The sequence below is a fragment of the Phaenicophaeus curvirostris genome, chromosome 5 (genome assembly GCF_032191515.1).
Source record: "Phaenicophaeus curvirostris isolate KB17595 chromosome 5, BPBGC_Pcur_1.0, whole genome shotgun sequence".
NCBI classification, from domain to species: domain Eukaryota; kingdom Metazoa; phylum Chordata; class Aves; order Cuculiformes; family Cuculidae; genus Phaenicophaeus; species Phaenicophaeus curvirostris.
This window is the reverse complement of record NC_091396.1, coordinates 8,568,915-8,581,072: the sequence shown is the minus strand read 5'-3', so window position 1 is coordinate 8,581,072 and position 12,158 is coordinate 8,568,915. Positions and strand designations below refer to the sequence as shown.

Here is a 12,158-nt window from a genome sequence, read left to right as displayed (position 1 = left end):
AGGAGTTGCCATGTTTCCTTTGCAGCCTTAATGCACTTTACTGAAAATTTTCCTAACTCAAGACTGGTTAGCAAGGAGAAACATTTAAGAGGTATATTCTAAAATGAAATCAAACGCTATTTTATAGCGGATACCCAATTGGAGGGTAAGCCGCTAAGTGCCCTAGAAACACTCAGAGCAGACTTTTTGCATCGCTAAAGATGGAACTTACCGTGGTAATCCTTGTATAATGGATTGGTTTCTCTCTCAGAGCCAATAAATGATTCAAGACCAACTACCATATCTGACAAGTTTGTTACACGTTCCATAATTGCTTTATTCTGTAAGACATGGAAACAAAATACACATCCTATGTGATGAAAAAGGTAATTAATGTTCATAGAGTAGGCCCTGCTCTTCTCAATGACAAACTGTGGGGAAAAAATAGGTCATCAATACTCAGAAATTACATTACAGGGTTATTTTCTGTAATGTAAATCTGAAATTTCTGTCTAAAGAAAACATACATTCAACAGGCAGAAACCATAAAAGGGCTAACTCAGCACTAAATTTGTATTTTCCTAAATCTTTATAACATAAGCATTTGCTCACATCAGAGAGATTTACAAGCTATGTGGCAGTAATGCACCTCTCATTGTCTTCTACTATGAGTCAGATGCACAGCTTTTGTCTGTGTTCTGAAAATCTTTTTTTTTTTAATACACTTAGGTGTAACACTAATATTTTGAGCAAGCACAACCCACATGATTATTCATCAGTCAAGCAATATGGAAAACCGACACATTTTGTCCAGTATTTTTCTCTCTAAAAGTTCCTCTCTACACAACACATGAATCTAAAGCTTCAAGTCGCATTATTATTTCTCAGTATATTTGTGATTTATAAGTGATGCTTTATGTCTTGTGCATCAATGCACTGTTATGCACCTTAAATAAGCTGGTTTACACATAGTTTTCTTTACTTAATCTTACATAGCAGAAACCAACATTCAAAAGTCATGACAGAGACCTTCAGAAGTAACTCATGATAAAAAGTTTTGAAAAGCTTTAATGATGTCAGTATTTAATAAGCAATCCCCCCACCCCCAAACACCAAAAAAACCAAGCAGCTGGTATATTCTTGTCCTTGATGGCTGTAGGTGCTACACCCTGCTATACCAATTGTATCTTCAGGGGTATCAAACTTAATCACCTCAAAATACCTGTTCTAAGTACGAAGAATTAGCTCTGCAGCTCTAAGTTAGAGTTTTGTATTTTTTATTAATTTTAAAACATACTCTACATCCCATACTACCTTCATTAACCATATGACTGATGCTTATTATGAAAGGTCAATTTAAATATTGGTAAACTATTTGATAAAAACAATTTATAAAGTAATTAGGACCAAAGAGAAGGGAAACATCCCTAGACATGTTAGAAAAGTCTATGCATTGCACTGACTTACAGTTCATTAAAACGGTGATCAACACCCAAATTGCTTTCATGAATCCATAATTCGATAATAGCTTATTCCCTGGCCACAGAGAAGCCTACAAGGCAGATGTGAAAGGTGAACATTTCCTACTCCCATCGGAGAATAACCTGGATTCTGGGTTTTTTTGAGTGCTACGTAAAGTAACTTGTGGCCTGTCCTGCCTGGCCCAATCTGCTCAGGTTACAACGCCTAAATCCACCGATCTCACGGTACCTTTACACTCCCTCCCTTTCCCACCTTATGAGCCAGATGGCATTAAATCCAGGGGACTGGTTTCTTTTCAAAGCTGCTACTTGTGTACGGGCCAAAATCATCTACCCACATGGAATCAGGTTAAATTTTACCTACAAAGTCTAATGATCAATAATAATACAATAGTGTTTTTCTACATAATTGAAGAATTTCTGAAGAATAACATTAGAGATCTGAGGTAGAACAGTGCCTACATATCAATCTCCAAACTTCGTTATTGTATTTACCTCTGAAATATTAAAGCTGACTTGCAAATTATTTCCTCTTCTAGGAAGAGAGAGACAGCAGACTATATTTTAATAGAAATATTTGGTCGCATTATTCTACAGAAGCAATCACATAAAGCTGGTATAAATATAAATCCGAAGTAGTCAGTGACATCTATAAATCCACAGACCAGATTTTGCCAGTTCTCCAGCAGGCTGCTGGATGCTATTTGTATAAGCAAAACCACAGAACTGTTACATAAATAAACAAACAATGATGATTTCTGGAAGATAACCTAAACTCTTGTTGGAGAAAAAGCACTCCATCATTTAAAAAAACATTTGCTGTCCACTCATTAATGTTTTTGCTTGCTGGTTTTGATGACAATGGGTTACAAAAACTGTAGACAGAAAGATGCTCAACTGTCAGCAAGGCATCCTCATCATTAACAGTCCTGCAAGTCATAAGAATAGCGTCTTTCCTATTTAGTCTTAATTACAGAAAAATTACAGTGAGGGATAGCAATTCAATATTTGCCTAAGAAAACATACTTCAATATGTTGGTTTCAGCTTATCTTCTGAACAGGTTTGCTTTCTTAAATTGAAGTCTGCTTGCCCGCGTTGATTTTTTGTTCCTAATGAGTGTCAAAATATTCTCCTGGCTTAATGCAGTGTATCTTGGGAAATATTTTGCACAGTGAATCGCCACACCAAACAGACATTTGCTTATGCGGCATTGTTGCCATAGATCTGTATCTATCATGTATTTTCTAGTTTGCAGTGTTCAGCACATTAATGTCCAATCAAAGCTGACGTCAGCACACAGATAGTTGTGATGTATGGCATACTGACATAAACACACAAATCATGTTGCCCCATCTGGGCTCGAAAATTTAACAGAGCTCCAGATCTTCCTCCAGCCCCATACAAATCTACCTCCTGCTTCTGGCATAAACTTGGCAGCTCTGGAGGTGAGCCAGGACATGGTTAGGAGGGAAGCCAGGAATGAGGAGATTCAGGGAAAGAGTTTGTTGGCAGCTAGAAGAGGTATTGTTTTAAATTACACTAGAAATGAAAAAAACGAACAACCTAGTCCTGGAAAGTTTTCAGTCTTGCTAGATGTACTGCAGTTTTCTGAATTAGTTAGTTCAGCCAAAATATAATTATTCTAACAACACGGTAGCAATCCTGTTGTGCACCCTGGGCTGGGCACCCATTCTATATCTTATTTTGTGCTCACTGTTTTAGGCAAACAGTTTCTTTGAAGTGCAAACTTGCAATGTTTGGGCTTAATCAAAGTGTACTTTCAAAACAATGTCTCACGAAAATTCATGCAGCCAGTTGGATATGTAAATGAGAACTCTATATATGTCTTTAACCAGCTTTTGGGAAGGGCAATTATGGAAAAAGATTGCTTTGTCCTATTAATTTAGTTGCAGAATATACATAGATTTGGGTAATTATTTGTGCGTGTTTAAAAATACTTATTTATAAATAAAGCACTTCAAAATGTATCATCTTCTATGTCTGAGTATAAAGCATGGTATTCTACCAACACAAATACATATATAGCCTGTATGCTCAAACTCACATACTGAAATTAATACCGTGTGTTTCTACTGGATTGAGTCCTTAATGTACCACAATTTTATTATTACTACTATTAATCAAATCAATCTTGGTTCATCTGGATTCCACATTAGGAAAAAAATCTGTCTTTTCTACTGTGCTCTAATTTCTAGTTCTCCTCTGATTTTCTGTCAATTTTTTCCTTTCACTCAGCGATATATCCTCCCATTTTTACTTTGTCAGCTTGTAAAGAAATTAAAAGCCTCACAAAATTTATGTAATAAAAATAATCAAATAATCAGTCCTTGCACTTCATTAAGTAAAGAAAAGTCAAAGAATGGAAGATTTTCATAGAAAAGCTTAAACTTTTCTATCTAATACCTAAAAATTTAAAAGGAAAATAAAAGACTCATGTTAAAGATCGACAGTAAGTTCCATTTAGCACTTGTATAAATACATTAAGCTCTTGAATGACATGGGTTTATTATATTTGCATCTGTATTTTAATCGATACATTAACATAATTTTAATACTGTGTTCTATATTGAATTGAAAATGATGTATTTTAAGATTATGTCTCTTTTCAAAGAGATTTTAGACTGATATTTTGGCAGAGGGCTTTTTGACTTCTGTGTCTTTGCATTTTGGTAATCTAATCCCATCACTGATTTTATTTTAAAACATTTAATTAAGTAACTATACTGAATCCTAAAGTCAGTTAATTACCTAAAATCCTACTTACAAACAACTTCTAGAACTGGGACAAAACCCAGTTTATATGATGAGTAGCATGCATTCCATCCAGCAGCACAGTATTTAAAGACTAGTTCAGATAGTACCCCTCAAAGTCTGGGTAAAATTGTATTTGTAGGTAACCAACAGGTGAGTCCAGTAGTTCTGACACTTCATTTGAAGGTCTCAATAATGAACAGCAAACAAGCAAGTTCATCCAAAGTAATATGAATATAACGCAAATTCTGGTGAATGAATTTTCAGAAAAAAGCTCAAAAACTGGTTGTGCCTTTTTTCTTTCTGTTTCATTATGTCATAAAGTATGCTTAGTACCATAATGCAGGTAGCCACATTAGACCTTAGTGAAACACTGGCTGGATATTCAATAGATGAAATAATTCTTGGAGAGACTATCACACGATGTGGTAAAGACTTCACAAGACAAAAATATTTACATTTGTCATTACTACTTAATCTCCAAAGGATTTGAAATTTAAAAGATGTATTATTAATATTAAGAAATATGACTTAAATATTTATCAGCATTTATTAACAGTTGTTGCTCAGAAAATCATGGAATCACCTATACATTTTATTTTGGTAAATAAAGTTAGGTATTAGGTCCTAATGCCAGCTTTTTATAGAGATACTGTTTGTGCACTTTTTCATTATTCTCAAATCCTGAAAACAAAGGATTAATAACCGCTTTGCCCAAAAGTATTATATCAGTAATTATCAGATGCTATAAAATTCTATACTTATTCTAAGTCCAAGTTGATTAGCACTGTTCTCAGTGCTTGCATACACCAAATCTACCAACTGAATCTTGAATTTTGGCTCCAAAATGCATGTAATCTCAGACAAATGGAATATAAAATGAGCAATATCACATTAACAAATTTTAGTATGTAGATATCTGCATCAATATCACAAGAAAACTGAATACAAGCACGATGTCTTCGCTGGAAGACAGATATCCTAGAAGTATACTTCAAGGATTTGCTACAAATGACAAAGCCTTCAGTGATTACAAGCCCACATTTAGGAATTCTGACTGATGAGGCATCTCCTTTTAACCTTTGAAGATCCTTACTGGCTAAAACAGAACTTAAGTATAAATATCCATTCATATGGCTGCAATCACTGCTTTTGGTTGATCTGTTTATAGGTACGCAATGAATAGTATCTGCAAATAATTTTATACATGTTACAGAAGCAAAGAAAGGACATATAGCAAAGACATGAGCAGGTAATTAGATGCAATGTACTTGTAAAAATGGGAAGGGACTAACAAAGCATCTGTTGGCCAATATGTTAGACGATGTATTAATTCCAGATTTTGGTTGTTCTCTTAAAGTCACTTCTAATAACGCTTGTTCAGATTTTCTACATAAATTCAAAAGTCTTTCAACTGTGAAACTAATTAGAACTAGTATTTTTGTTTCTTAAAAACTCAAAACCCTTTAAGCAGAGATTTCCTTATCTTACACATAAAACACCATCACTGCTTTGAGAATTCTGCAATGTCATTATCAAATATCAGGGGAAGTATTCAATCTAAAAATTCTGGATAAATTTTTAGGAAAAATAATCAGCCAGGAAATAAAAACTAACCATCACACACTAAAAACCCAAAACTTCAGATCGTCACTGAAGATGGGTGGCCTGGACTTGCCTATTCCTTGAGCTTTAAAACCATCTAATGCCAGCAAACCTTGGCACCCTACAAAATAAAAAATTGTATGCCTGTTTTGCCATTGGAGCGAAGATCTAAAGGTCAACTCAGTGAAATGAGTGGTGACCCAATACAGACAAAACAAGCAAGTCAATAACAGTCGCTGCTGAGGTCTACAAAAACAAAAGTGAGGACAAAGACTATGTAGTTTAAATCAAGCTTTCCATCTGTTGGTCTCCAAGTGCTTTACAAAAGTGCTGCATTCCTCATTTACAAGTCATGTAACAAGCACAAAGATGTCATGTGAGTTGTCCAAAGTCACAAGCCAGTCAACAGCTAGCTGGGACCCAAACTCAGCCTTTCATTGAAGCCTTGTCTCTCTGCCTATCTCCATCCATTTGAGGCTTGGCTTAGGACAATGCACCCACAGCTTTGGGGTACCAGGAAAATATTTGGTGGTATTATGAAGATGATGTGGGAGTCAAAGCCCAGAAAGCTGGTGCTGAAAATCCTGTTATTATGTGGCTGAAAAAGGTGACAGATGTACAGGGTATTAATGGGTGACACTTTTTGGGCTGAATCCCATTCAGTGCTTTTTTCTACCCTTGCCTTAGCATCCAGTAGCTGAAAGCACAAGTGGCATGTGACTACGAAAGGTTCTGGTGTGCAGGGGTCTTGCATGCGTCCTGCTGCAGTGGGTAGAGGAAATAAGCCTGATCAAGCCCATCTCCAGTGAAGGATGAGGAGCTGGAAAGGAATTAGTACAAGATCTGGGCTGAGATGAGCCCAACATCTCCCCTGAACACTATGTGATCTTTATTACTGAGATTGTCTCATTGTTTTAAGAGCATATAGATGGAAAGCTGTATGTTATTATTTGCCTCTAATCATCGCAAAAATGAAATGACCACTTGAACAGATTTGTTTACAAAATTAAACACCTAAGCTAGTCAATGCTACAAGTTGGTCATAGTGCAGTATAAAATACAGATGCAAAAGTGAACTGAAGGCGTGAGAGTCGTATTACAAAAGAGTCATAACAAAACTGATGAAATTAATGTATTTGAGACCAATTGGCTTAACTAAAATCCTATGACTCCATTGGGAATTATTCATTATAAGAAAAAGGTTTAGGAATTCCTTTTGTTGCCATTTTGCCACCTGGAAAAAATGTCATTGCAGTTTGCTTACCAGTTCAGAAAGGCTACCTATTGCTGAAACTTTAATTCTTTAAACATTGAATTGTATTTTATTCACAGGTGACCAAAAAGATCCTCCACTATTATTTCAATTACTAGTACACAAATATTGAAATGAACATCTAACTGATGTTGGTAATCAAGTGGCAAGATTCTGAAATATAAAATCATTTAAAAAACTAATCCCTTATTCAGTATAAAATTATAGGCTGTCATCAGGAGCAGGCTGGCAAAGCCAGGGCCAGATGGGAAACTGGCTGGGCAATAAGAAGAGGCAGAGGGAAATGATGGGTAGGCTGGAAACGACGGGAACCTAAGAGAAGACATGACTGCTCCCTCTGCTGGCAAGGTTCTCACCTGCTTTAATTTTTAACTAATGAGTAGGCATTTCTTTAATTATTTAGGACCTAGCCAATAAATAATGCAGAACGTTCCTTCTTCAGTCTGTTGCTGTGTGTTTGCACATATTTGAACTTATGGTGCCCTATTTCACTAGAATAATTTGCCACAGAATTAAGAATCAGATTGATACTTAATGGTAGAGTTATTGGCTTTATATTTTAATTGTTCATAAAATCAAAGGCACTATTAAGCTATTTAACCTTCAATTGTTCTACTTTACAATGTATACACATTTTTAATTTAATTTACATATTTCATAATATTAGGATAAATTGCTCATCATATCCTACTATAACAAGAATCCTTTTATGTAGCAGTAAGATACTATAAGATGAAACATTCTGCAAAACAAATACACTAAATTACACATGATATCAAAAAAGTGCCATTCTTCCATGAATAAAATTCATGACCAGAGAATTCAGCGATAATGTTTGTATTGAAACTTAATTAAAGGATGAAGATAAGTCATTCATTACTTGATTTGTGATATAAATTAATAGCTACAGTAAGAACATTTAGAAAAAATCTGTTCTAGGATTTTGGCCTACAACCAGAAGCTCCCAGAACAGGAGGGATCAGCTTTTTTTGCCCACTGTTCTCATCTGAATCCTGGCTGAAAAGCTACTCCAGCTCCCAGCTTTCCAGAAGGCTCCATCCCAGGAATCCTCGCCTGCCATTTGGTTTGCTGATTTTAATCTCACAGGACTTTCTTACAGTGGCTCCACTATGCTGAACTGGCACTTGCTCCTAGAAGTGAGTTATTATTAAACTTGTAGGTCAATTGTGGCACTAACAACTCTTTGGAAGCTTTCAGCCACGGTGTACAATTTGCTGGTCTAATTAAATATTAATTCTAAGTGTTACATTCTGTGGCTAAGAGCTTTTATTTTCCATCATCAGTCTGGAAGAGAAAGAGGTTACAAGGCTAATTTAATCTTTTTTTTTTTCCTCTAGCATTAAAGCTTAACTACACAGGCACAAAAACATCATTAAAGATGCAGTATTCCCTCTTATTATGATTACATTGTAATTAATAGAGCAGGTCTAAACAAAAAGACATAAAATTAGATTCTGAAATTCCAAGGTTTTTAAACAACATCAAAAGTTCACATGCGAATGTTTCTAAGCAAACACCGCACAGAAATTCAATATTCAGTTACTTGAAAATCATTTAAGATGGGAAATACAGACACGATAATCTAAATATGAAATGGTTTTACACAAAATTATTGTTCTTTGTTCTGAACTGCAGCAGACAAAAGAAAAAAACATACTTAATGTCAGATTCACAGGGCATTTTTTTCAAGAACTTGTACTTCTCCTTACGTGAAAAAACGTGTATTGCTTCAGAAAAACAATGATATCTTCTATTTTCTAAAAGAATCATTTCCTCAAAGCTGATAACTTTTTTTTCTGCATTATTTAAAGTCACTCTTCTAATCTTCACTTATCAGTGTCCAAATGGGCTCAATACATGAGCCTCTTCCCTTCTGCTTCCATAACAGTTGTGTCCATGTCTGGACACTGGGCATTATATTAACTACTTAGTCCAGTAGCCAAAAGATTCCATATGCTTGAACAGATGACTATCTCCATACTGTGATGGGATATTTAACTATTTAGGTCTAATGTTGCAGTTGAAAGATTTAGTTCTATAACTTACCTATTTTTTTTAAGTTTCCATAGGCATATTTCCAGATTATACAAATGAAAGGCAAAATAAAACTGTAATGTTGCATATACTCCTTAACTTTTGTAGCTTAAAGTATCCACTTTTGAAAAGTGATTTTTTGATTAAAAGACAGTGTGTCAAGGAGACAGTGATAAGGACCTGTACATAGTGTCCTTCTAAAGTGTAAATTTATTAAATGAGAAGGCTGTTTTAGGCATGCAATTTTAACATACAATGTGACTGTTCATCATAATTTAGCTAAGTCTGTCAAAAGACAATTAATATGTGGGTACAAAAACACACTTCAGGTGTATATTGTATTTGTTTTTGAAATAGGTAGTTGTTACTGAATCAGAAGTGGCAGAGCTAGAATACAGCCTGTTGGCAACCATAAACTTATTTCATGAAACAATAAAATACTTCTATTTCTTCTGCCACTTGATTAGCAAATACTATCAACATTAATAGAAACTGAAAACAAAATTACTGTCTCTCAATTTAAATTTTGAATTGTATACTCTGAGCTTCCTACTCAATCACAACTTTAAAGGTACTTCTACGAATGTTTAGAATATCCAAACCAGAATATTAATATCTAAGATCTATATGGATAACCGAAAAGTACCTGCCATAAACTCATGACTCCCATTATTTCTTTGCATGGTTGTTAAGCTGTATTTCTCAAGTAGAACAGAAAACATCATACTTCATTAAGAAGCAAGTAAAAATTCCCAATATAGAAAAACATAAAGGCCATTCAATCTTCATATTTTCTAATTTGCAGAGAATTTTGAAAGCATGCCTGATTATGATATAGAAGCTACCTGGCATGTGATCTCAATACAAATTTGTGCACAGCGACTACCTCATCAAAAACATTTGAAGGTTATTCAGCATTTTACACCCGTGAACTCTCAGAAGTTAGAGTTCTAAGGCAGACAATCACTCTTAGTTTTTCTAACAGGAAAAAAGATTTCAAACTGAGAGATTCGCAAGCTATAGCAGTTCACATCTTATAATCCTACATTAGCAATGGATTATAAAGCACTCTATTGCTTGACTTCGAGTTTAGCTGCTAAATTACTCAGTGTGAACACAGAAGGCTACGGATGTGAAAAGGTTTGTTTCTGAATTTTGCTACAACGAAACATACAGTAACTTATGCACTTCAGTGAATTCAAAGCATCAAAACATTAATATTGTAGGAAATTAATTTTTCAACATACTGCATGAAATAATGAAAATACCTTGCTAAACAGAACTTCAGGCTCTGAGGACAGTTTCTATAACAAGACTTATTCATACTGACTTTTCATTAGTCAATTAATTTCCCTTGGTACTTGCTGACTAATATGGTTGTTAGTCCTTATCAGTAACATAGCTTCAAGATCAGAATAAGGAAGGCTTTAATAGAAGTGTTACACTTTCTCCCAATGAAAATAATAATCTACTTAAAAAATTATTTAAGTGATACAAAATTAGGAAGATCAGGAATAGAATTATCAACGTTACTTAGTATTTTGGGGGAAGGATGTTTTTGGATTTACCAATGATTTCTAGTAATTAAAGAAGAAAATATAATAGGAAAGTATTTAAAATTCTAATTTAGAACTTTTACAAGTATAAAAGTATGACATCAAAGTTCTTTAAGTCACAAAGTGTACCACAAAAAGGTTTGGTTCTTTTTTTAAGTGCTAAAATGTACAGATCATCAACATACAGAAAAAGAGCCCTTACTTGTTTCTAAAATATTCCTTGAATTTGGGAAGTGTAACAACAAACGAAATCCCTCTTCAGCCTGCCCTCCTTGATCAATGCTAGATTTAAAAAATGGAAGTAATTTCCCCTTTTCAAATGCACCATCTAATTTCATAGGCACAATGCATTTTCAAGAAGCAGCAGAAAGGCTTGAAAAGTAACCTTCCATCAACTATTTTAATCATACTTGTAAGTATCTCAATATTTATTACCTGACAGACACTGTAAGATAAGAGTATGTTCAATCAGTAGAAAATATCAATCAAGTAAAACTTGTCACGCATCATCTGAATAAAATTCATAATTGGATAAGTTTTTAGTGTCATTTTCTTCAAATCTTCTTCCAGAATAATGTATTCCTGTTTTTGTGGTTGAGAAAAGAAAATTCTTTCTTTTTTCATGCACTGTTTGCACTAGAAGTTTCATCAATAAAACACATCTGTGTTTTTTAGTGGACTAAAATTTCTTTAAATCGTTCTGAAAAAGACTCTGTACACAACCAGATTTCTTGTAAATTCATGTCTTTTACCAAAATATAGCCTTACAGAAGACTGTGAAGACATTCAGTGTCCCATCAACCTGGTTGAATGAACATCATCTTTGGATAAATGCAATTCATAGTTATTAAATCCAAGACAATGAATAGCTGGAATAATGAAAGAGCCACATTGGTGGATGTGTACCACAGAGGGAGAAGCATCAAGAGCAAAATCACTGTTTAATGTTCAGTAGTCATAGAAGAGACAAAGCAGACATTGGAATGTATAGAAAATGAACAAACAATAATATTATTATTGTATTATAGTATTATATTACTGTAACAAAGTAAAACACAACTAAAACAAAAGTGGCTGTTTAAAACCAGATTAAGGGACACTAAGAGAAAAAATACTTAACAACCAGAATACAGAAAAGATAAAAATAGGGAGCCTCATCTCCCCGTGTTATCATCTAAGAACAAAGATATGATTTATAAAAAGTAAAGGCAAAATTAAACCTTCTGAAAAAGAAAGAAACCAGGTAGATTTAAAATGCAAACTCTCTGTCACAGTACAACATGTTAAGTATCTGGTAAAATAAATAAAAGAAACGAATCTCAAACTATGCATTACTCATTTACTATATACAAAAAATATAACCAGTCTGGGATGGAAAGACACGGTCCCTGTTGAAATCAGTACTAGCAATTGAGAGTTTTATTTCTTCTTCACTG

At 34.3% G+C, this 12,158-nt stretch overlaps 1 protein-coding gene across 4 annotated transcripts in view; it reads right to left on the bottom strand.

The window, feature by feature from the left end:
- ELP4 (elongator acetyltransferase complex subunit 4) overlaps positions 1-12,158 on the bottom strand; it is a 162,497-nt gene that overhangs the window by 98,355 nt on the left and 51,984 nt on the right. For all 4 annotated transcript variants that reach the window (XM_069857486.1, XM_069857487.1, XM_069857485.1 and 1 more), the window contains exon 8: positions 212-320. In XM_069857486.1, the coding sequence (XP_069713587.1) occupies positions 212-320 (109 nt within the window). The remainder of the gene's footprint in view (positions 1-211; positions 321-12,158) is intronic.